Source organism: Hylobates moloch, unplaced genomic scaffold (assembly GCF_009828535.3).
Source record: "Hylobates moloch isolate HMO894 unplaced genomic scaffold, HMol_V3 SCAFFOLD_8, whole genome shotgun sequence".
In the NCBI taxonomy this organism is placed as follows: domain Eukaryota; kingdom Metazoa; phylum Chordata; class Mammalia; order Primates; family Hylobatidae; genus Hylobates; species Hylobates moloch.
Genome location: NW_026652283.1, coordinates 5,345,656 through 5,369,322, shown reverse-complemented (window position 1 = coordinate 5,369,322; position 23,667 = coordinate 5,345,656). Strand labels below are relative to the sequence as shown.

Genomic DNA, 23,667 nt, shown 5'->3' with positions numbered 1-23,667 from the left:
TGTGTGTGTGTGTGTGTGTGTGTGTGTGTGTGTGTGTGTGTGTGTGTTGGGGAGGGGTTACTGAGGCCAGATGGACAGGGGGCTGTGGGCTCTGCTAGGACAGGACTCCTGGAGTCCAAAGGGAGGCCAGGCCCAGGCACTTCTGCCCCAAGCCCTGACTTGCATGCATCGTCCTCCTGCCTCCTGGACAGCTCACAACACCTAACCCAGGCAGTCATGGGTTATGCTCAAGAAGCTTGGGATAAGCCTCCCAGAGCTGACAACGATCAAAGACAGATGTATGCCATCAAAGAATACTAATGGGGATCATGAAAAGGAGTAGCACGCTTGTGTGTGCAGAGAGACAGGAGCTGGGAGACAGTGGAGGCTGTTTCAAGAGCGCAGGCAGGCAGCAGATGCGAGCCGCATGACCCTGTGGGCAGGGCAGCCCCATTGGAAGATGTTTCCACAAGAACAGGGGCTGTGCTCGCTGCAGGAGGCCAGAGCCCAGTGCTCGCATTTGCTCCACACATTAGGCTCCAGCTGAGAATGCTGTTCTGGCCAGGAAGGGATCCTAGAGAGCACCCATCTACCTCCCAATCTTGCCTACAGAGAAACTGAGGCCCGGAGAAGTTAAACGCCTAGGCCACAGACATGCAGCCTCGTGGCAGGGCCAGGGCAAGAACTCCCGGCTGCCAAGCAGCCTTCTGCACCTCCCCACCAACGCGCTGCTCTGCTCGCTTATACCTTCCTGTCCTCTCTGCCTTCCTAGGCCCTCTGCTTTCCAAGACCCTCCATCTACTCGCCCTTTTTCTTGCCACTGTCCTCCTTGCTTTCCCTGCACAGCTCCCAGAGATTCCCAAATTGTTGGAAGAGCAAGGCAGCCATTGTGCTAAAAACATAAAAAGCTGAATTGAGCCAAGGAAAATGAGATGCTTTCCTCCCTGGTTGTTATTGTTGCTGGCGTGGACAGAGACCCCACATGGGGGCCCTGCCCCTAGGTCTCCTCACCCCAAAGAGAACTGACTATGTGTTAGCACACAGCTCACCCTGCACTCTGTGGGTGTTTGGAGGAGTTACAGGTGCCCAACATCTTTCCTTCCCATTATGGGCTGAATTGTGTCTACCACCAAGATATGCTAGAGTCCTAACCCCCTAGTACTTCAGAACATGACCTTATTTGGAAATAAGGCCTTTACGGAGGTAACCAAGTTAAAATGAGATCATTAGGGTAGACCTTAATCCAATTGGGCTGACATCCTTATAAAAAGGGACATCTGAACACAGACATGCACAGAGGGAAGACAGCGTGAGACAAAGGAGAGAGCTATATGAAGACACAGGATTTGACAGATGCATCTATAAGCCAAGAAATGTCAGAGGCTACCAGAGGCTAGGAGATGGCGTGGGGCAGCTGCTTCCCTGGGCCTTGAAACACAGCCCTGACCGCAACCTTGATCTTGGACTTCTGGCCTCCAGAACTGTGAGACAATACGTTCCTGCTGTGCTAAGCCACCCGGTTTGTGGTGCTTTGTTACGGCAGCCCCAGGAGACTCATATGCTTCCCAACTCTCAGGGGTAGTCTTAGGCTACCTGCCGTGCCCAAGGGCCTCACTCTGTTGTCTACAGGAGACAATGGAAGGTTGTGTTTTTGTTAACCTGCCACAGGGCACAGGCCAAATCATGTATACCTTGGATCAAAAGAGCTCCTGGAATGTGTCTAAGAAACTTGAACTCTACCCTACACAGTTCTCCAACATCTTCCTCCCTCCTCCTCCTCACTAAGCCCTTCAGAAAGGCTTGGTTGCTGGGCCATTCCTGGTCTGCTGGGCCAGGGAAACCTTCACGACAGATGGCCTCCGTCTGTGGTCAGCTGGCGAAAAGATCCGGAACAAGTGGGAAGCATGAAGGGGCATGCGACTAGGCAAATGCGAGAAGAAAATCCTCTCGCCACCCAAAACATCTGTCGGAAGAACAAATACAGCTAAACATGGATCAAAGAGATTTCTAAGCAACAGAGAGAACAGTTTTACAATGCAGCGCACAGATAAAGCCAACTGGAAAAGCTGCCGACCAGGTTCCGGTTCTTCCCAACTGGAACAAATAAACTGATAAGGAGAGAGAGTCCAACAGGGATGGGAAAGAGAAGTGTGCATATGTGGGCAGGTCTGGAAGCCAGAGGAAAGCCTACACTCTGTAAAATAGCAATGTTCTTAGGGAAGGGGAGGCAGGAGGGTAGGAAACACTGAAGGTGAAGAGAGAGCTGGTATCAGGGACTGGAAAAAAGTCTTTGCAGTAAGTCACACATACACCACAGTGCTAAATATGCTTGCAACAGGCTTTGAGAGTCAAAACAATAGGAAAATATGTATCAAAAATGTTCATTATTGTTATTGATTGATTCTTTTCAAAATTAATTTAATACACCATGTATTAAATGCTTCATATATGCCAGGCATTTTTCTAAGCATTCTACTTGTGTTCATATAATCCTCATAAAATTCCGTAAGGCAGTTACATTATTATCCCCATTTTACAGATGAGAAACTTGAGGATGATGGATGTGTAAAGGATCTTAGTCACCTGGCCAGTAAGTGATGGAGCTGGGATTCACAGCCAAGTCAGCCTGGCTTCTGCCTTATGGTTCTTTTCCACTGCACTGCATGAGATGTGCACTTAGCTGTAAGGTCGGGGTGGGGAGTAGGAAGAGAAAATAGGAGAAGACCATTCCGAAAATTAGACCGAGAAAGCACATACGCTTAGCGGATCAGCTAATGAAGCAAAGGGGAGGTGACAGTCTTTCTCATAATCCTGAGTGCTCTTCCCAAGGCTGCCCTAGGTGGGGGGATGCGTGCGTACACACGGACCAGCCAGTGTGCCTTTCTGCTATCCTGTGGTAACCATCAGCCCTAGCTCCCCACTCAGAGCTGTCAGGGCTTTCAAGAATAACCATCTTTCTTTAAAATGTGAACATCTCCAAGCTTGGAAAGGTAACTTCTGGAAATCTATTCTGAGAGAATAGCCAGATATGTGTATTCAAATGTATGTACAAGGAGGGCAACTGTAGTATAAAAAGTGTGACCAAAATGAAAATGTGCCACAGAAGCAAAATGGTTAAAGAGTGGTACGTGATGGAATATTATGCAGTGAAAAATCATCTTATGCAAGAATAATTAAAGACATGGAGAGGGCCGGGCGCGGTGGCTCACACCTGTAATTCCAGCACTTTGGGAAGCCGAGGCAGGTGGATCATGAGGTCAAGAGATCGAGACCATCCTGGGCTGACATGGTGAAACTCCATCTCTACTAAAAATACAAAAATTAGCTGGGTGTGGTGGTGGGCGCCTGTAGTCCCAGCTACTCGGGAGGCTGAGGCAGGAGAATCACTTGAACCCAGGAGGCGGAGGTTGCAGTGAGCTGAGATTGCACTGCTGCACTCCAGCCTGGCAAGAGAGTGAGACTCCATCAAAAAAAAAAAAAAAAAAAAGACATGGGGAGATATGTACAATGCAAAAATGACTGGAAAATGCCAGGTAAAAAGTGTTTATATTGTATGGTGAGCCCCTTATTTATAAAAGGGAGCTGGGCATGATAGCTCACACCTGTAATCCCAGCACTTTGGGAGGCCGAGGTGATAGGATTGCTTCGGGCCAGGAGTTTGAGACCATCCTGAGTAACACAGTGAGAGCCCGTCTTCACAGAAATTGAAAAATTAGCCAGGAATGGTGATGCATGCCTGCAGTCCTAACTACACAGGAGGCTGAGGTAGGAGGATCGCTTGAGCCCAGGAGTTGGAGTTTGCAGTGAGCCATGATTGCCACGCCACCACACACGAGTCTAGAAGACAAAGTAAGACGCTGTCTCTAAAAATTAAAGTAAAAAAACAAAAACAAAGGAAATACATATATACAGACACAGAAACGAAGACACACAAACACACACGCACACAGAGAAAGAATGTCAAAGGGTATTGATGGTATTTCTGGTCATTGTTTTGCTCTTTTCTTTCCCCATTTTCTTAACTCTCTATGTTGAACGTACATGAGAACAGATATTTACTTCATAATCAGAAAGAATGTTGTATGTCATCACTACTTCCGGAAGTACCCCCAAAGGCTTAGCTTTTATCTTTCCACTTCCCACTTGCTGGGTGCAACAGTGTGGTACTTCTGGCAGCCTCGGTCAGTTCTGCGGTACTTGTTTGGCTTTAAGCTTAATCTAGGCAAAGCCAAAAATCTTGAATTAAGGAGGCAAATGCTTTGTGTTTCAGATTAGATTGAAAGAACTAAATATATTAACTATACCTGCCGATTTAAAGGCCATGGTTAGGAGGCACTGTAGGATGAGGCTACCATGCAGAGGGGTACAATCCCATAAGGTAGTTCATTATATTATCCCCATTTTACAGATGAGAAACTTGAGGTAGCTCACTGCGGCCATGCTTAAAATTACAGCAAGAAGGTGTAAGGCACTGGAGAGCGATTGAAGAAAAGGAAAATGATTTAAAAATAAACAAGAAGGTAGTGTGGGATAGTGGTTAGGACTGTCTGGACTCTGGAATCAGAAAAGAATCATCCTAAGCTTGGTGCCACCACTTCCTAGACATTTAACCGTGGATGAGTTACGCAGTCATTTGAAAAACCTTTACTAAGTAACTACCAGGTGCCACATAGTAGTCCAGGTGCTAGAGATACAGCAAGGAAGCAAGGATACAAAAAAGCCCTGTCCTCATAGAATTTACATCATAATAGAAAAATCAGATCATACATTAGAAAAACAAGCACAGCATAGTTTCTCAGATGATCTTAGGTGCAATGTAGAAAATGTGTGGAAGTTTCAGTTGCTTTGTCTGCAAAAATGAGATAATGAAATTGCTATTTCATTGAGTATTGTGAGGATTCCTGAGATCACGTACAAAGGGCTGAACACAGTTCCCAAATCAATAACTGTTAATCGGGACCATTATTTTGAGTGAAGAGGGCCAAATCTATTCTTGTTGTCTGAGTGACAATGCAGGGGCAATTTAAAGAAACGGCTGCAACCATTCAGAAGTTGTGGAGGTAATGTGATGGGGAAAAATTAAACCAATAGCACTGTAGCAGGGTCTTGAGTTTCCTAATGGCTAAAACAAGGAGCAAAATTCTCTTCACTTTGGGGCTTATCCAACCCTACAAGAAGTCAGAGAAATCCCCAGACATTTCTGTCATTTAATAAAGGTAATATCTGCTCCTCTGGTATCTCCACTCCAGGATGGGATTTAACAAGGTACTAAGTCTGGGTTTCACCTGTTCCCATGCTGCGCCACCATGATTTCCTCTGCCACGTTTCTCTAAGGTTGTCTAGACACCAAACTGTGTTCTTGAGAGGCCCAGAGGAACGGCTGTCTGTTGCTCTTCTAAAACCACACATTTTGGATCTCTGGGAGTCAAGAGATTAGTTAAAGTACTGCAGTGGAGCCAGACTACAGACCCCAATGCAGAGTCCCAGCGAGGCTTTGGGGACAAACCCCAGAATGCAAGCTACCTCTGATCCTTGCCCCAACCTCTAGGCCAGTGGCCAATGATTCTCCAAGGGAAGGCAGAAAAAAAAAATGATACTCTGGTTAAGCAGAAGAAAACACTTTCCAGAAGTCATGGTTTATAAGCCTTGGATTCCTGCCTCCTGGAGGAGAAGAAATCATCAGAGGCTAAGAAAGGGCACAAAGAGAGATATGTGTATATTTGTATGTACATGAACCAGCGAATGCATGTGTGAGAATGTTCGAAGTGACTAAATGCAGGACTGAAATCAGATGGATTATCCTGGGGTTTCACAAACCAGTAGCTTACTGTTGGAGGACCTCAGAGGGGCTAAGTGATTTGTCTGCACTTGACACCAAAGAGGATGGCTTGTTAGCGCTTTTCTTACTCTCGCAAGGCCAGGTTTGGCAGAGCTCTGTAAACTTGGGAGTCAGGAATGTTAGGGGTTTTCTCTGAAGCCCTGCCCATACTCCAGGTAAGTCGTTTCTTTGCTAGGGCTGGGATGGCAGCAAAATAGCAAAACCCATACCAAATACTAAATTCAGAGAAATCGTTGGGAAGGCTGGATCTCAAGCACTACAACCTGCAAAACGTAGAACCCCAAGAGATGAAGCACAGTGTTAAACAAAGAACAGGGGAAGTTTCCAAAAAGTTCAAAGAACAAACTGAAAGCAAGAAAAAAGGAGAAAAGCCATGAGAGTGAGCAATAGGCTTTTTCTCCCCAAACCTCGATGCCCTGGGAGGGGCTGAGGGAAGCTGCCCTGAGACAGAGCTCCTATTAATGCCCTGCGTGCACTCCCTCCCTTTCAGGCGTGCTGGTCAAGCTCCGGACACGCCACGCTCCTTTCCACCCCTGTGCTGTCTGTGCTATCCCTATCCCTTCAAATTGTTTACCTGATCCAGGGCTCTCCTCAATCACCCATCCGAAGTCTTAGGAACTCCAGGTACCCTCTGTGTGTTACATTCCATGGCGCTAGTCATTTCCATCTTGAGCGTTATTCAGTAGGGGTCGTCTTATTTCCCTACATGTACTATAAGTTCTTGGAGGTGAGGAACCGTGCATTTTTGTATTCCTCTCCAGCACAGAACACCATACCTTACCATATCAAGAACTCAGAAGCGTGTTGCCCAATGAGTGGCTTTTTTACAAACAGAGCTTATGCCCATTAAGTCACTGGGCAGAGTTCATTTTTCACATTAGATAAATGAAGCAGGCTGAACATTCTATTTTTCTTTCTCTTGTGCTTCTAGTAACAGCACACACAGTTCTCTCAGAAACTGTAAAGTCAGTCAGCTCTTTCTGGCAGGCTTAGGAATCCAAGAACAATGGGATAGCTTCCTTCTGGGGCTTTGATTGCTCCTTATTCCATTATATCTTTCTTTCTGTCACTTTCCACCACTCATCCATTAGCAAGTCCTTCCAGCCCTACTCCCAAAACAATGTAACAAAAAGTACATTTAAAATAAAATTATCACTGTCTAGGTTTGACAATAAGAAGGGGGACTTTCATTGGCTAGAAGCTGTGAGAAATTCCTGAAAGAAGGTAAACATTCAGGACACGAGACTCCAGATAAAAAGCTAAAGCCAAGCACGGAAGCCACATCCGAGGCATGTCGGAGAATCTGTCACAGAAGATAAACTGGCAATAAGAATTAGCAACCACCCAACTCAGAAGAGCCAGCATCATGAAAAGAAACAGCAAATTCCACCAATAGAAAAGCCCAAGCTTAAAGCCAATAGAAAAGCCCAAGCTTAAAGAAGAGGTGAAAACAGCAATCAGAAAGGAGCGTCAGTATTTAATAATCTCAAAGACATAAAGCACCGTATCTACAAAATGGGAATACGGATGTTTCAAGGGTATTTTCATAAATGAAGTAAACAAAAAAGGCAGGGGACATTGTGGTAGGGGAATCTATTAGATTTGCAACCAGAGCCATTCTCACGTAAGAGGCGGAGCTCTGTTTCACAAATACAGGTGCAAGTGCGTGCAGAGTTCATCAAGAGCTGCTGGGGGTGAAGTAGGTGACTGGGTTGGCAGAAGTGTGGGCAACCCATGCTGAAATAAACCCAGGTTTCCTGGACACCATTTTTACTGCGCAGTGCGTGCCCATGTCCCTCACTGAGCTACCCTGAGTCTCTTATCCCAAGATAACATTATCAGAAGTAAGTAGACTGATACATTGTTATTCTTTCAAGCCAGCGCTGTAACACTTCTTCCCATTTCTTATGGTGCTTCCTCAAGGTTCCCAGAAACAATGTCTGGGGAACACCTAGGTGTGGCACTGTCTCATCAGGGAACATTATCCCAGCCTGACTTGGAGAAGAGCCAAGGTCTTCCCAACAGAGCAATGTGCTATTCGCTTAGGAATGTACTAGTTGAAACCATAACATATATTTGTAATTTACAGCTTGGCAAGCACGATCCTATGCATCATCTCACCTGAAACCCCACATTAATTGTGTTAAGTAGGTAGAGTTTATGATCCCACTTTGCAAAAGAGGAAACTAAGGCTTTGAGAGGTTGTGCCTACAGTGATTGACAGAAATAGAACTAGAACTCGGTTCCTACTGCTTCAAGGTTAGTTCTCTCTCTATTTCGCTGTAATGATGCCTAGCTCTAAGGCAGAAATAGCCTGAAGAACATTTTTCCTTAAATGTGCATAATCCCATAGGGGAATTATTGAAGGATCACTCTTAACCCCTCCTTCAGTCATTGTACCTAACAGTCCTTAATACAATAGTAAACTTTTTACTCAATTCACGCTCTCTTGCAAACATGTTGTAGATTAGACTTTGAAAAACAATAAATTGCCCAGTGTCTGTACATAAATGCTTCTGTTCATCGCTCTTCTCCCTCCTGGAAATATTACTGTCCCTTAATCAAAAACCAAAAGCTACAGCTGAGGGTGATGCTGTGTATTTGGGGTGGGATGGGGTGATGGTGGCAGGTACACATAGCCAAGAGAGACTTACTTACATGATAGACACAGAGATAGGCCTGTGTTTTTCTGCTTCCACTGCTCTTGGCAGGGCTTGTCTCCGTGATGCACAGTTCACGTAGTAGTACTTGCTGCGGAAGAAGCCTGTCTCCACCCGCCTGCCCACCTCTGCAGATCATGGTTGTCTCACTACCCGGCCTGCTCTCTCCGGCTACCATCCGGTCCTCGCCTCAGGTCGGCGTGGCTCATCCCAAGCATTATGTTGCTAAACTACACATAGGCCACTCAGCAGTCTGGAGAATCCCAAGTCCAAAGCTCTTACCGAAGCGTGCACTTAGCAATGGGTGCTAGACATCCAGCTCCAGCATGCCTGAGAGCATACATAGTAATATCTTTTGCAAAAGTTGTAAATGAGAAACCCAGGGATTGCAATGATTCCATATGGTCCACTCTACAATTTGGGAATATATGGTTGGAAACTTAACTTTTTCAGGTCTTGTTTTTTTTAGCCTCCTTCTCTGAACCTCTACTCCCTGGCTGTCCTGCAAGCCATGGCTTCCTAACAGGGAAATGGCAAGGAAGAGAACAACTATTTTCTCAATATAAAGGCCTGTTGGTTAAAGCATGTCCTCAGGTTGGGCCTCCCGGAAGGACCAGCCCAAGATTGCTGAATCCTACAGAACAGAGAGAGGGAATAGGTGCTTTCCTTCCCATTGAGCCATCAGTGCCAGAAATCAGCAGCCCTGATCATAGCCAACCCTAGAGGAGGGTATCTGGCTGATATGCAAATTACTGGGGAGAACCAGTGCAGGAAGTCTGATCATTCCGAGATCACAAACCACTTTGCATTATGAATGCATTATGCAAACTGTGCCCTCAAGCCTGGTATAATATCTGCCTCTGTGAGTTGTTGGAGGAACTAAGGAGATGACACATATAAATAGGTGCCTGTAAGCCTGGTACATCTATCTGCCTGGTATAATATCTGGTTCTGGGAGCTGTCGGGGGAACTACAATGACACATATAAATAGGTGTCTGCTCCTTGTTACTGCCCTATGGATGCTGGTCTTTCTCCCCGCTGTTCCCCACCATTCATCCTCAATACCCCCTTCAGCAGATGAGAGATGGTGAGCGCTTCAGAATCTGCTAAGAACCTGTCTTGTTCTCCTAGCGTCCAATTTCTCAGGCAAATGCTGGATTTGTAGGGGATAGGAGGCCTTAGCCCAAATTAGTTGAACATCCTTAGAAGAACTTCCTTAACTAAGTGAGGAGTTCTCAGCACGCTGAGGTGAGAATGGGACAGATATCATGGCAAAGCCGCCAAAAGGCAGGGAGGAGAGCAGAGTAGATTAGCAGTGTCAGCTAGTGGTTCTCAACATGGCTGCACATTGCATTCACCTCGTGAGCTTCTGTCCCAACCCTAGACATCCAAATTTAATTGGCCTGAATGACATCCTGAGCAATCACTGTTAGCAAAAGTTAAAAGACCTCAAAATGCAAAGTGAGATTGGAATACTCAGGACATGGGAGAGCAAAGACACTAGAGGTCCTCTTTGGCTCCCTTTGGCTTTACCAAGGAGTATTCCCACTCCCCAAGCAACTGGATGGCATGCCGGGTGTCCATCTGGGTCTCTGTCACACACACTTTCCTTATACATGCTAAACAATGTGACCTTGAAAGAAATTATCCAGATATCCACTACTGACAAAAAAAAAAAAATGTTCAATAGCACTTGGTAATTTTCAGGAGACTTTGAAACCTTACACATACACACACACACACACGCGCGCGCACACACACACACACACACACACATCATTTAATCCACAGGAATCATCTATGGGTGGATCTGATGTCCAGAAATCTGGGACCCCTTCATATGCCCAAGAAACTTTATCATCTGTTCCTATTCCACGATGAGCCTATGAAATGGTCTTCCACATCAGCAGCCCTCTCTGGAGCAAGTCATTGCCATAGTTTCAAATTTTCTGGGATGTAATTTCAAAAGCCATCTTCTTTTTTGATCCTGAATGAAATCAAATTAGGATGGAAATGCACAGAAGAAGGAAAAAGTTTCAGAAGTCCTCCCCACTATCAACCACCCTAAAATATCAGATATTTTAATCCATGTGTCCAGAGCCATTCTAATCAATGCATTGCTCCCTGGCCTCCCAGGCTGAGATAATCACCCCTGGAGCCAGTACTGGTCAAAGTAACCAGAGATCAAATCAGGCTTGCTGTGTTCCCTCTGCATCTCATTCATTCGTTTGCTCATTCATTAATTCTTCCATCAATCCAACCATCAGCCATTCCTTCCTTCACTGAACAACACTTTATTCAGAGCCACATTGCAGCCGAGGGATCTTTTTAAAAACAAAAGCTTAATTGTGCCCTCAGAGTCTTCCATAGCTCCCATGCCCCTGGGGAAAAAATGTAAGCTCCCAGTTGACTCCCGCCCACCTCTCCGCCCACCTCTCCACCATACGGTCCACATTATCCATACAGGATACGTGGGATGCTCTCTGTTCATCCCCTCCCTGGGCTTCTTTCAGTTCTTTAAGTCCTTGCTTTCCCTCACCTTGGGGTCTCCTCCCACGGAACTTCTCTACCTGTAACTCTCCTCTACCCCATCTCCTCCTACTTTCACCAGTGATTACAAAACACATCTCAAGTCACCAGGAAGTTTCCTAGTTACTTCCCAGGGTTGTTTGACTCCATGTCTATTGCTGGGGACTCCTGCTGTCTCTCCACATTGGTTGGTTTGGGGAGAATCTCCCTTTTATCTCTGTCCCAGCCCCTGCTCACGCTCTCTTTCTGTGGACCACAGTCACAGACATCAGCATACCACAGGAAAACACGTAATCGACAATTGGAACTTTTCTCCAATTCCCCAACATATTTTTTTGTCTTTGTCCAAAAGCTGATCGTCTCTAATGGCTCTATCCTTCACTGTGCCTCTGTTGAGCAGTCCCCAAAAGAACTAAGGAGACTTGCTGTAGACAGACAGTAACTTTATACAGCTGCCCCAAAAGGAGATGTAAACATGGAAGAGGGAATGGGAAGATGTATTCTTGATTCAGACAAGAGCCAAAAAGTAAAAGGGAAATGTCAGAGGATTACAGTGACGAGCTGAGGTCTCTCAACCTGTAACCCAATCCAAATTCGACTTGATTTCCTAGACTTGCTAAAAGACCACAGTCTAAAATATCTTTCTCTCGTACTCTCTCTCGCCTCCTCTCTCCCCCTCTTTTTTTTTCTTTCTCTCTCTCTCATGCACACACACATATCAAAAGGCAAGAATATGCAATTAACACACTGGAGGTTTCCTTGGTGGTGGTTTAAATATTAAGAAAGACAGAGAAAAAGAGACAAGGAGTAAATGAGTTATAGAAAACAATCTGTTCCACATTTTAATCCACAGCTACCAAAAGTCTCAAATACTCAAAGAAAACTTCCATAAAAACAATCATGGAATGAATTCTAATGTGAAGGAATCTTAGATTTGAGCTATGAACAATGCTAGAATACTAATACAATTTCTTTTGGGGGAGCTATCTTGGACTCAAAGCACCATGCACATATATTTTCGGAAGGAAAGTCCAGGAAAGCTCTGGAGGGGAGTAGCATGCAGAGGTTGCAAGGAACATTTCCCCCCTTTGTATTTTAACAGCAACCAAAACTCCCCTGGGGCAATTCTCCCTCTCCTGCTGCGTGTGGGGTCATCACCACAGGGCCCTGCATCCAGGTATCCTTCCCACAAGGGATCCAATTGACTCCACTGCTCTTGACAAGCTGGAAACCAGGAAACCACCTCCCACTGCATGCAAGAGTGGTACATGATGCAGGGTCGGGGATGGGAGGGCCCTTACATGACAAGAAGACCAACAGCCTTGCTTTGAGGATGTGGAACCCAAGGCCCTGGGTCACAGGGCGGGACGGACAGAAGCTGGACTAGACCTCAGGCCCTCCAGGTCCCTGAGTTTCCAGTTCATAGCCTGTCCCACAACATTGCACAGCTCTTAGAAGCCTCTTCCCAAACACTGGGATTGCTAAAAGGAGACCCAAATTGGTATTTCCCAAATCCCCCAGCCTATAAGGGCTCCTCCTTCCTCCAAACCCCCAAAACCTCTGTAGTCCCTACCATCCAGATGCCTCATACCAAATATCTACTGCCACATCCTGTAGTCTGCTTCTCTGCAAATCTACCCTATATTCCCAAGTAGACTGCAAGGCTGTTGAAGGTAAGGCCTTGCTTTGTATCTCTTGGTATCCCACATGGCACCTCGCACAGCGGCTAGCAATGCTCAGTGGCAGCAGAGTGGCCCCTTACAATAATAGTTTGTAAACAGATATGAAAACCATCTGACAGATGTGTTATGCTTTTTAAAGGCTCCCTTGTAAATTCGAAAAAAATTACTAAATAGGACTCCATGTCTGTTTCTCCTGGTGTCCGGACCTGTTAAAAACAGGATGAGAAAAAAATAAATGCCTCCTTGAGCAGGAGGGACTCAGGACAGAAGTGGACAGTAGATGGCAGTCTGTTCCTGTATCAGAGTGGTCACAGAGCCAATACATGCTGTATAATTAGGCAGGAAGTAGAAGCACAGCTTAGGGGCCTGAAGTGGACTCACCCCCACCATGCCACGAGCAGGGATACTTCTGAGAAGTACCCTGGTGAGCACGCGCACCTACACCTCCCCAAGGCCCAACACCTGTACAACATGCGTGTTCCCCCGACTCTCCCCACAAGAACCAAGGGCTCCCATCACAATGGTCTCTGAGCATCCATCACCCTAGCCCTGGGAATTCAGGGACAAGAAAACCACTGTCACGTGGAAGTGGAGACCATTCCTGGACCCTCCAGCTTGCTCCTGAACCAAGAGGATTCTCAATCATGGTTTGTACTAAAAAACAGCACCTGAAGTGGGAACCCTGTATTCCATCTTCCTTGCTTCCCTTGTTCTCCCTGGAGCACTATGACTGTAACCTGTCTGCCTCCTTCACCAGTTTCCAGACCCCAAGGCCAGCAGCACTACATTCATCTCTGCTTCTTCCCCAACATTTAGCACCTGACCACCAACAGAATGCTTAATGAATAATCTCTACACGTGTGTTTTGAGTTGCTTTCTGAGTGTCTAAGGAGGAGTTATCCTAATGCGTATGCAATGACACCCAATTCCCTGTGACCAAGAGCCCCAATTTGCAGGAGAACTAAGCAGGCTAAGACATGGGGAAGAAGGGTCTCTAAAAGAGATTAAGAACAGCCTTTTCTGGCCATCAAGCACTGAGCATTCATGACCTTAGCCTTGGGGCAGGCCGAAAGGGGGATAAAGGTAACACTGTTTTGAAGCCCTGGCAAGGTACACTACCTCTCTGAGCCAAGTTCCTGGCACCGTCACATCGCTACTGCACATTCTGAGCTCACAATGACCGGTCACGCATTCATTCACTCAACACATTCCTGTGGCTGTCACTATTCAAGGTGTTGGGGGACACAAAAATGAAAACAACAGATCCCTTTCTCTGTGAAGTTCATATTCTAGGAATGCAAGTTAAACACAGGCTGCTAAGTGGTATAACATCGGGAGGCTGGGAAGCGAGCCCCAGGCTCTCTGGGGAAATGCAGGGAGGCTTCCCAGGTTAAGCAAATATGTGAAGGATGATTTGAATAATATCATTGGTGGTGATGGAGGGGTAAGCACTTGAAACACAATATAGGTACAGAATATATCCTCCAATGCTATCTCCGATTCAAGAATAAATGTATCACTTGTACAGAACATTTGCCTCTATGTTTAGGCCATTTGAGGTATCCCCTTCTTCATCCATGCATTTGTCCAGATTTTTCTACTAGCTCCCAATTCTCACAATTTAATTAATGATAAGTCAAGAAAGACCTTAGAGATAATCAAAGCCAGTAGCTCTTAATAGATGAGGAAGTGAGACCTAGTGTGGTTCGGGGACTTCCCAAAATTGTGGTTAGCCTCTGTTGGAGTTAGAGGCGGGGTGTGATCTCTCTGCAGAGTTTGGGATCTCTCCGATTTAGCTCATTGAATTCAGCTACCCACAGACAATTTTAATCCCACATAAACTGCTCCCATACTCCCAACTTCCAATCCAAGATCCACCACGAATCTGGCAAGCTTGTTTCTTCAGTGCTTCACAAACATGCACTCATCCATATGTTCAATGACTTATCTGGCATCACATAACTTAATTTCCTCCTCCACCCCCTCCAAACCTCTCTACATAAGTCCTCCAGGCCAGCAGGGATACCTGAAAATCCCAGGCATGGGCCACAGTGTGAGGCCGAGGGAGCGGCGGAGTCATGGAAGATGTGATCTGTCACACTGGTAGGGTCCTTGTGACCCTCTAGTGAGTCCACCTCCTCCCTTTTCCAGGAAAAGAGGCCCATGGAGGGAAAGTGATTTGCTTAAAGTCACACAGCTAGTCTGGGCTCTCTGCAGGGAGACTGCGGCAAGCTATTTAAGGTAGCCAGGTGGGTGTTAGGAGGGCTGGGCTTCTTCCCCACCATGGGACACACCTGTTGGGAAAGCAGGTGATTTCTAGAGCTGTGTCTTCCTCTTGAACCCAGTGGAAGTACCTTATGAACCATTAGAAGCAGGTCCTCCAGACATGGGATGAAACTAATCTCAGACTGAGAACTTGAAACGAACTCCCTGAGGGATCACTTAGAGCCAGAGAAGGATATTTTTAAATGCTGGGGTCTTAGATCTAAAAACAGAGGGAAGGGGGAAGTAAATTGCAAGAACCTGGCTATCAGTTTTTAAAAGGCTATATACTCCATATAAAGAAATAAATTATCACCCTACACATGAAAAGTTATTTTAAGCAAAGTAAATACATAATTCGTGAGTACCTATGGTCTAACAGGCATTAGGTTAGTGTTCAACATGTATTTGTACATGCAAATATCTTTAAGCAACAGAGCAAAATCACCTGTCCTTAACTGTCTTGATGATGTATATGTGGTAGTGATGGTAGGAAATCAGTGGAGGAAGAAGGAATGAGCCTTTAGTCACAATCTTCAAAAAGGGCAACATCCACCCCAAGAACCTGTTTGGCTTCTCTACTTCTGGTACTGCCCAGAGAATGGCGTGCAGTGGCAAATCCTCCTCGGGTGGAGGGCTCTACAGCTGCTCTGCTCTGCATCAAACACAGCCTGGGGACCTCAGTCTTTAGCAGTGTCCCCTGCCCCCCAACCTCCCAGCAGGAAACCTACCTTAACTTTGGCCCCAGTCTAAATGGTGTGAGTTCCCCAGCCTATCAAAGAAAGCCGTCTTCCAAATTCTAAAGATACCTCATGCTCTCCATTCATATTCTTTTTCACTTTGATTCTGTGCAATTCCAGGACTCAAGAATGCTGGGACCTACCACCTCTCGTGGGCGTGTGGATCAAAACCAGATGTCCAGCTCCAATTGTATAGAGTTTACAAGGAGGCAATTGTGGCTTAAATCAATATTCGTGTTCTGTAAGGGCAGATTCCCTTGTCAACAGAACAAGAAGTAAAGGGAGAGGGCCAATGGAAGCTGAGAACAGATCTGACACATGCTTGCCAGCAGGTGGCTAGAAAACCTAAACATTTGTCTTGCACATGAAAAGGAGGCTTCTGGGGGTAGGGAGCAGGTTACCCTATGGGGTGACCAACTTTGCAGAAGAAGATGGACCCAGCTCCCATCTGGATGACATCACAGAACATAAAAAACAATCTGACTGGCAGGTGATGGGCTTGGGATGCCACAGACTTCAGGCTGGAAAGCCAACAACATCAGCATACCCCTTAACCTCACATAACCTCAGTACCCCCATCTGTAAATGAGATTATTTTGAGTATTGAGATAATGCCATGTAATAGCTCTAATAATGTCTGGCACCCAGTAAGTACTCAAATATTAACTGTCATCATCGTCATCATCCATCATCTTAAAGATGGATGCTTACCTTAGTCAGAGACGTTGCCACCGAAAGACATTCACGTGGAAGCTGAATGATTGGCACCAGACCTGCCAGAAAGCCAAATCCCACCCCTTTCAGCTCTGCACACCCTGTGTAGGCTAAGCCAATGTCTGGAGCATTCTTGGCCAAAAGGAAACTCTCTGGCATGCCTTTCTGCCTTTGACTCAGCCACTCCCCAAAGATAAAAACAGGAGCTCGTTAAGGGCGTGCCAGGGTGCACTCCAAGTGAGGTAATTAGCACTGATTAGGTAGGCGGATGTGGCTACTGTGGAATCCTACAGTGGCAGGGCTGGAATGGGACTGGGAGATCTTCTAATTCAAGACCTTCATTTATAGATGGCAAAGTCATGTCCTAGAGAGAATGTCCGGGGTCACACAGTAGTAGCTAATTAGTGACAGAGCCCAGTCACTGATCCTGGTCCTTCACTTCTAAGTCAGGCAGCTACCTGCTGCCTCAGGCTACTGAAGGTCACCCTGGCCTGGGCTCTTGTTAGCTACTATTTCCTCCAAAATCTCTGGCCTTGAATGTTGGAGAACCTTAAATCTTCCAAAAATCTCTGACTGAACAAACCCACAAAAAAAACGGGGCTCACAAATGCCTTCTCTGGAGATGTTACTAAAAAGTGAGCAATCACAACAGACCACGCCAAATTTCATGTCAAAATCTGTTCTGTTTCAGTGACATCACAGTCAGTCATAGGTTTGTCCTGTGAGGACAACCAAAGCTGCAGCAAGCTCTCAGTGGTTCCCAATTAATCCTATTTGAGAAGGACCACGGCGCAGATGGGGACATGAAGAGCAAATGCATTCTGATCCTGTGGAGGTGAGTGCAACCTCTAGCCTCTCAGTATTTTTAGGTAAAATAAAAGATTGAGTTATGGAAAACTATTAACAACAATAAAAAATACTTTAACGCTCTGGGGCCACACAGGTTCTAAAATGAGTCCTCTGAAAGACTTTTTTTTTTTGGTCCAGCCTCAATCTTGTTAGAAATCCATCCAGGCAAGAATGAGGTAATATCTACACTGGCCTCATACTTCAAAGTTCAACATGCCCATATAAAAATGATCTGAAGGAAGGTGTCCCCAACTTTTTTCTCAGGCTGGCCCACCTGTAAGAAGCAATCCAATGACAATCCAATCTGAGCCAAGCATCCAGACACCTGCCACCCATAACATAAGCTCTACAAATGCCCCCTGTCTACCCAGGGCAGCTCCTGTGCTCACGTGTCCCCCAGCACACACGCACGCACGCACATCCTGTGGTCTCCTCTTACTCCACACACGCCTGTCCACGCACAAAGTACATCCACAGACCTTATCAGCAGCACCACACAGGGCTTAGGCTTGTCTCCAGTAGAAGATTTGGTCCTTTTCCAACAAACTCAATTTTAAATAAAACTAAATCTAAAACCCTAGCAACGGTCATTAGTTCAACATCCCCAACGCCAGAAACTGCCTGCCTCGTTAAGGAGTAAAACAGCAGCGGGTGAGGCTTGAGGCAGGGTGGTGGGCTCTAAAGATCTTCTGTGTCGGCTTGCATCCCCTCTCTCACTTCCAGGCAATGCACAGACTTACATTCCCTCCAGCTGGGGGTGGGAGTGCTGTAACTGCTCAGGAAAAGGTCTGGAGAAGCTTGCAGCAGAAGCCGCCTGCTCCGTCAGGCGTCTTGAATGTAGGGAAAGAGGAGAGGCCTGAACATCTGATACATCTGGGAGTAGAACTGTAGAGATGGGAAATGCTATGTAATTAAACTCTGCTGGCCTGTCCCGCCTGGGAAATGTGAGGCCCATCAGCAGTGACCTTTTCCAATCAACTTAATTGGCCCAATCTCGCCAAGAAAAGCAACAGAATTAGTTTAGTGTCTCTTGAAAATAGCTTAGCTCCTGACTATTTATGGCCACTGAACTCAAGGATGGGAGCCTGACTCTGAGCCAGGAGTTGACAGCACGTGCTAACTTCTGGGAGGAATTGGAGGTTTCAGTGTGTTTCCGTGCCCCTCTGCGCCTCCATCTTCATCTCTGGGGAAAGTGGCTGTGCCCAACTTGCTGCACTGGGCACAAAGAATTTCAAAGACCCAAAGCCCAGGCTTTCCTCTTACCAAGCAGGCTGGACTTTGCTCCTCTTTTATTCAAATGGTGCCTATGTCAAGGGCAATTATTACTTTTGCTGTTCTCCAAGTCACATTTGTTTTGGTGCTGTGGTCTGCATAGCTGATGTTAAAAAATAAAGAAATGTCTGTCTCTGATCATTAATAACATTGATTCTTAGACTACCTTTCCTCTGAATAGCTCAAAGATCTTAACGATTTCCATCATCTATAATCTAGGCCTGGCTGCCTCCAGCTTCTGGATGAGTAAACTGAGGCAGTTATAAAAAGTTTTATTTACACAGCGAGTGAGCGGTAGAGATGCTATGGGCATCATGACTACTGATTAAGTTGCATTGTAAAGAGAAAGAGGTACAGATCCTATTTTCACAATGACCTACATACATGCTAGCACCTGTATTTAATTACATTTCATCTTTGTATAGCTGTATACAACTAAACACACCAAGTTTTGACGGGGGAAAAGAGGAGTGAACTTTCCTCCTCCTTGAGTCATTACATTGCCCCTTTACAAAAAGAGAAACAGAGAGTTAAAGAGATTAAAAAGGTCCCCAAAGTCACACTTTTCCCAAGTCGTAGAACTGGACTAGAACTAAGACATTCCCAATCCAGTGTTGCACTTCACCACCCTGCCCTCAGAAATATCTGCCCCCGATCTTCTGACCAATAGTCAAGCCCTATATAAACTATCTCTTACACAGATGAGTTTCCCCCTCAAAAATAAGGTAGACCCTTAAAATGGCACAGCTGTAACTTCATGAATTCAAAAATGTCATGAGTCAAATAAAGTCCTCCCAAACATATGCCCAACGGTGGTCAGAACCTAATCAAATGGGGATCCCCCCATCATCTGGTCCAGACAGGCAGATATGTGCATCACAAAAGCACAGCCTTCACTCTGTTCCTATCCAGTTGCCTCACTAGTCATCTCAGGGTATGGACCCGATCAACTACACCTTTGTCTCATTCCCCAAAGTCTACGGCCCTTCTTTTGTGTACACCTTTTTTCACTAAAGATGCACATCTGAGTATCCAAGACAATTTTTATCCTTCCCCAGACACACAGAATTCCTGCAAAAATACATACTGGCACCCCCTTCACAAGAGCCAGAATATCCACCTGGCTAGTTTTCTCCCAGTTATGTTACTTCAGGCCAAAGTGCATGTGCAGGCACGTGCACGCACACCGCCCCCCACAACACACACTCAGGTTAGCTTTACACTCACAGCCCGGTAAACATCAAAGACGAACAAATGCCCCCAGTTCATCTCTTCCCTGATCGTGACTTCACCATTCTCCAGCTCCACATAACAAGTCTCATTCCAGCTATGAAGGAGGCTCTGTGTACTCTCAGAAACTCAGTCCTCAAAGGGATCTGGACCTGCATTCTGACCTGAAGTGCAGCACCCTCCAATTCCCAGCCTACACCCCAAACAAGAAAGAACACCATCCAGCTCCCTTCCCAATACACAAAAGTCTACATCATCCCTATCTTTATGCCCCGCTTTTTACAAAACGAGAGATATATTTCAAGTCAGCCTCCCTTTGGCCCCCAAGATCCATAAACATCTCTAGAAACTGAATCATAGACCTTGAAGAAACCTCAACAAGCGTTGAGCTCTGTCTATTTCTGGCAAAATTGCATCAGTTTTACTGAGCCCGGAGAAGGAATTTTTCCAGGGCAGTGTGCCATGCCCCAGTACCCAGCAATGGGCTGAGCATCCAGTAGGCGCTCCACTAGCTTTAACTGATTATCAATATGAACTGGTGATAGTGAATTCTCCCATTACATAAGAAACCCATTACAAAACATTATACAACATGCACCCCTGACACCAGGCAGATCGTGCATTCCTCTACTACTTCAGTCTTATTATGCACACATCTCTTCCTGTTCCCACCCAGTGCCAACGCACAAGGACTTTCCCCTTAAATGTACATCCCTCATTCTAAGCCTCCTCCAATTCTCTCCTCTCTGGGGAGGAAGGAGGGGGGAGGCAAACACCAACACCAACCCCAACCCGGTGTCCTTCCCTGCAAATGCTTTGTCTTTCCATAAAGAGGATCTGAGCTCACATTTTTCTACCCCCCACATGCCCCAGTGCCATTCCAGCCAAATTTCCCAGTGCACCCTCATGAAGTTCAAACCCCGTGCTCCTCAGATAATCTTTCCCCACCCCCCACACACATCCCTTTGGTAATCCTCAGGCGCCCAACCTTCCTCATGCATCCACCTTTCCTTCACACACACAGCCGCCCTCCTACACCACACCCACTCCATGTGTTTGTGCAGGCATGCACAAGCCATCTGTCTTCAACAGGCTGCACCTCTCCTCCTGCTCTGACACCCTTCATAGGCACAGATTTCGAATTAGCTACACCTATGTCCCTGCAAGCTCTTGTCTCCCGCTAAGCACACAGATGCCCATCCGACACACTCCCCAGAAACACACACCTACCAGGCACCAAAGAGGGATGGGACTCCAGCTCTTTTGCCACCTCCCCCTACACACACACACACACACACACACACACACACACACACACACACACTTTGGAAAAACATCCACATCCCTCCCTGACCACTCACTCAATGGTCACAATCTCACTCAGTAGATAAGCATATCCAGTTCACACACAACCAAACCCTCTAAGTCCAGCTACACTCCAGTCCTCACCAACACAAAATCCCACACACTCTCCCTGGGGGAAATACCCCAGACTTTCTACCTCCTTTCAACACTGTTTACCGGAGCCTGCATTATTTTCCAACCCGCTTAACTCCTAACAGGATACCCAAGTCTGTGTGTTTGCGCCCAAGGCAGAGGGGGTTGGATTTTATCCTCTACATTCTACCTCTCAGCTTTCTTTGTGTGACATGTCAGAAAGGAATTGAGGGCAGGCGGGAGGCAGGCTGAGTATGCTGGAGAACTGAGTGTTGTGAAAACAGGACGGCTGGAAAAGTCTCCTCTATGTTACAACTTTCTCCCATCCTGACGTTTAGGACAGAGCGCTTCTATGTTCTCCTCGCTCGCTGTTTTGCGGGGTAGGAGCGGGCACCTCTTTATTTAAAGAGCAGGTCGCTCAGTACACTCCATAATCAGCTGAGTTACAAACTCAGGCTCCAGGAGAAACACCCACCCCTTCCAGGCTCCCCTCCCCTCTCAGCAGGCCCCCGCCCCCACCTCTACACACATAAACAAGTCCACAGGCGCTCAGTCTCCCGAGCTCTGTAGCTCCGAGCCTGGCGCTCCCGGGAGCAACCTCCATTCGGACTCAGAACCTGCCGCCCGCCGCCAGAGGCCGAGGCCTGACGATCTTTTCGGTGTTTCCCCCACCGGGAATCCCACCCGAGCCTCGATTCCAGCAAAAGGGATCCTTTCTGGTCCACAGCCCCGACACTGTTCGACGCAGGGGTCTCAGTGCCGTGCATCTGAAGCGCAGACGACGAATGAACGCAGCAGCCAAACTCCCGCAAAGAAGCAGCGCCTCCTGGACGCGCACCCACTCCCGCGGAGAGCAACAAGCAGAATCCTATTCCCCCATCCCATGCTCTCGGCCCTCGCCCCTCCTGTCCCTAACCTTCAACTCCCAAGCGTCCCAAATTTCATCAGGAGCATCCACCACTGAGTAAAGCTCTGGGGCAATGGGGCAGTTCGGTCCGTCGTGGGACCTTTAAACTCCGACCTGGCTGGCTGCGCGGGTGCCCAGGTCTCCCGGCCTCCCACGCCACCGCTCAAAGTCCGAGAACAGGCTGGACCATACCGCGAGGAGATCCCCAGGGATGGCCGGGCCCGGGCGCCCGCTGCTCCCTGGCGGGGTCCCAGATGTGCGGGCTGCGTACGGAGCTCCAACATCTGCGCAAAGGCCCAGGGTGGGGTGGCCACCGGGTGGGCGCTGGCCAAGAGGAGCCCGGGGGGCGAGGTCTTTTCTGAAAAAACCCTTCCGGGGGACTCCAACGCAGGTACGCGGCGCGCGGCGGTGAGTCCCAACTCCCAAAACTGGAACGCGACCTTCCTGGTGCTGAGCTGCGCGTCCCCTCCCCCCGCCCACGCCCCGGCCAGAGTGGTGCTGGGGCGAGCTGAGAATCAGGCTCAGTGGCCGGCAGAGTGCAGGGCGTGTGCAGGGGAGCTGCGGCGGCACCTCCCCGCCCGGGGTTCTGTCTGCCACCCCCTTTTGTTATAGGATGCGCTAGGAGCTTTCTCGGAGGAGCAGGCGGGTCGGTTGGGGGTGGTGGGTGGTTGATTCTGTTGAATCCCTTTCCTGCTCTTTCGTCGTCCCCATTTCCCCTCGCCTGCCCCCACCCTTTCCAATCCAGGTCCCTTAAACTGATCACTTTCCCAGATTGAGGGAAGCTTCTTGGGCAGCCGAGGGACAAGAGGGGAGGAGGTGGAGAAGGGTGTCCGTGTCCGTGTGTGTGTGTGTGTGTGTGTGTGTGTGTGTGCGCGCGCGTGTGTGTAGGGGGGTGGTTGCGGTTGCGCTTCGGCCTGAGCAGATCCCAGCGCAAACTTTGGGGAAGACACAAGCCCGGGAAAGTGAGTGAGCGCGGCGCGATGGGGGTGGGGCGGGATGCGGATTTGGGGCCCCCCGCACCAGTCCACTGGAAAACCCGCCCCCCCCACGTAGACCCCCATCCCCAAACCTGCCCACCCAAGGTGCCCGCCGCCTCCCCTTACCGTGGCAAAAGTAACCATGGCATCCGTGTGGCCGTTTCCAGGGACGTCGACATGAAGAGAAAGGTGGACGCGAGCTCGGTCATTCAAAGTCTCCCCCACCCCGCCGCAGCCACTACCCAGCAGGGGAAAAAGGAGAGGAAGAAAGAAAGGAGAGAGAAGAAAGTAGTTGCGCCGGGCTGTGTCGCGGGGCGGTGCGCGGAGCTGTTCGGTAGGGAGAGGAGCTTCAACTCTGAGTCCCGTGAACATAATCTGCGCGGTTATAACCAGCCAACCCGGCCAGATGGCTCCGCGCTCAGCGCCTTAACCCCTTCCGCGCCGCGCCGCCCTCCCCCGCCGGCCCGCGCCGCGCCGCGCACGCCCGCGCCCCAGAGCCCCTCGGACCTCACTTCGGGACCCGTGGCGGGGAAGGGGTCATTTCTCCTAGCCCCTCTTGAAAAACAAAACGAAACAAAACAACAACAGC

The 23,667-nt window shown here is 47.7% G+C and overlaps 1 protein-coding gene across 4 annotated transcripts in view; it reads right to left on the bottom strand.

Moving 5' to 3' along the window:
• The window catches only part of NTF3 (neurotrophin 3), a 64,995-nt gene extending 41,556 nt beyond the window's left edge, over window positions 1-23,439 (bottom strand). Inside the window, exon 1 of one of the 4 annotated variants that reach the window (XM_032159361.2) lies at window positions 23,205-23,439. In XM_032159361.2, the coding sequence (XP_032015252.1) occupies window positions 23,205-23,222 (18 nt within the window). In that variant the 5' untranslated portion in view covers window positions 23,223-23,439. Of the gene's footprint in view, window positions 1-8,476; window positions 9,048-22,152; window positions 22,271-22,293; window positions 22,514-23,204 lie in introns of those variants that run through there. The other 3 variants (XM_032159363.2, XM_032159362.2, XM_032159360.2) reach the window with 3 other exon arrangements.
• Between the last annotated feature and the right edge of the window lie 228 nt (window positions 23,440-23,667).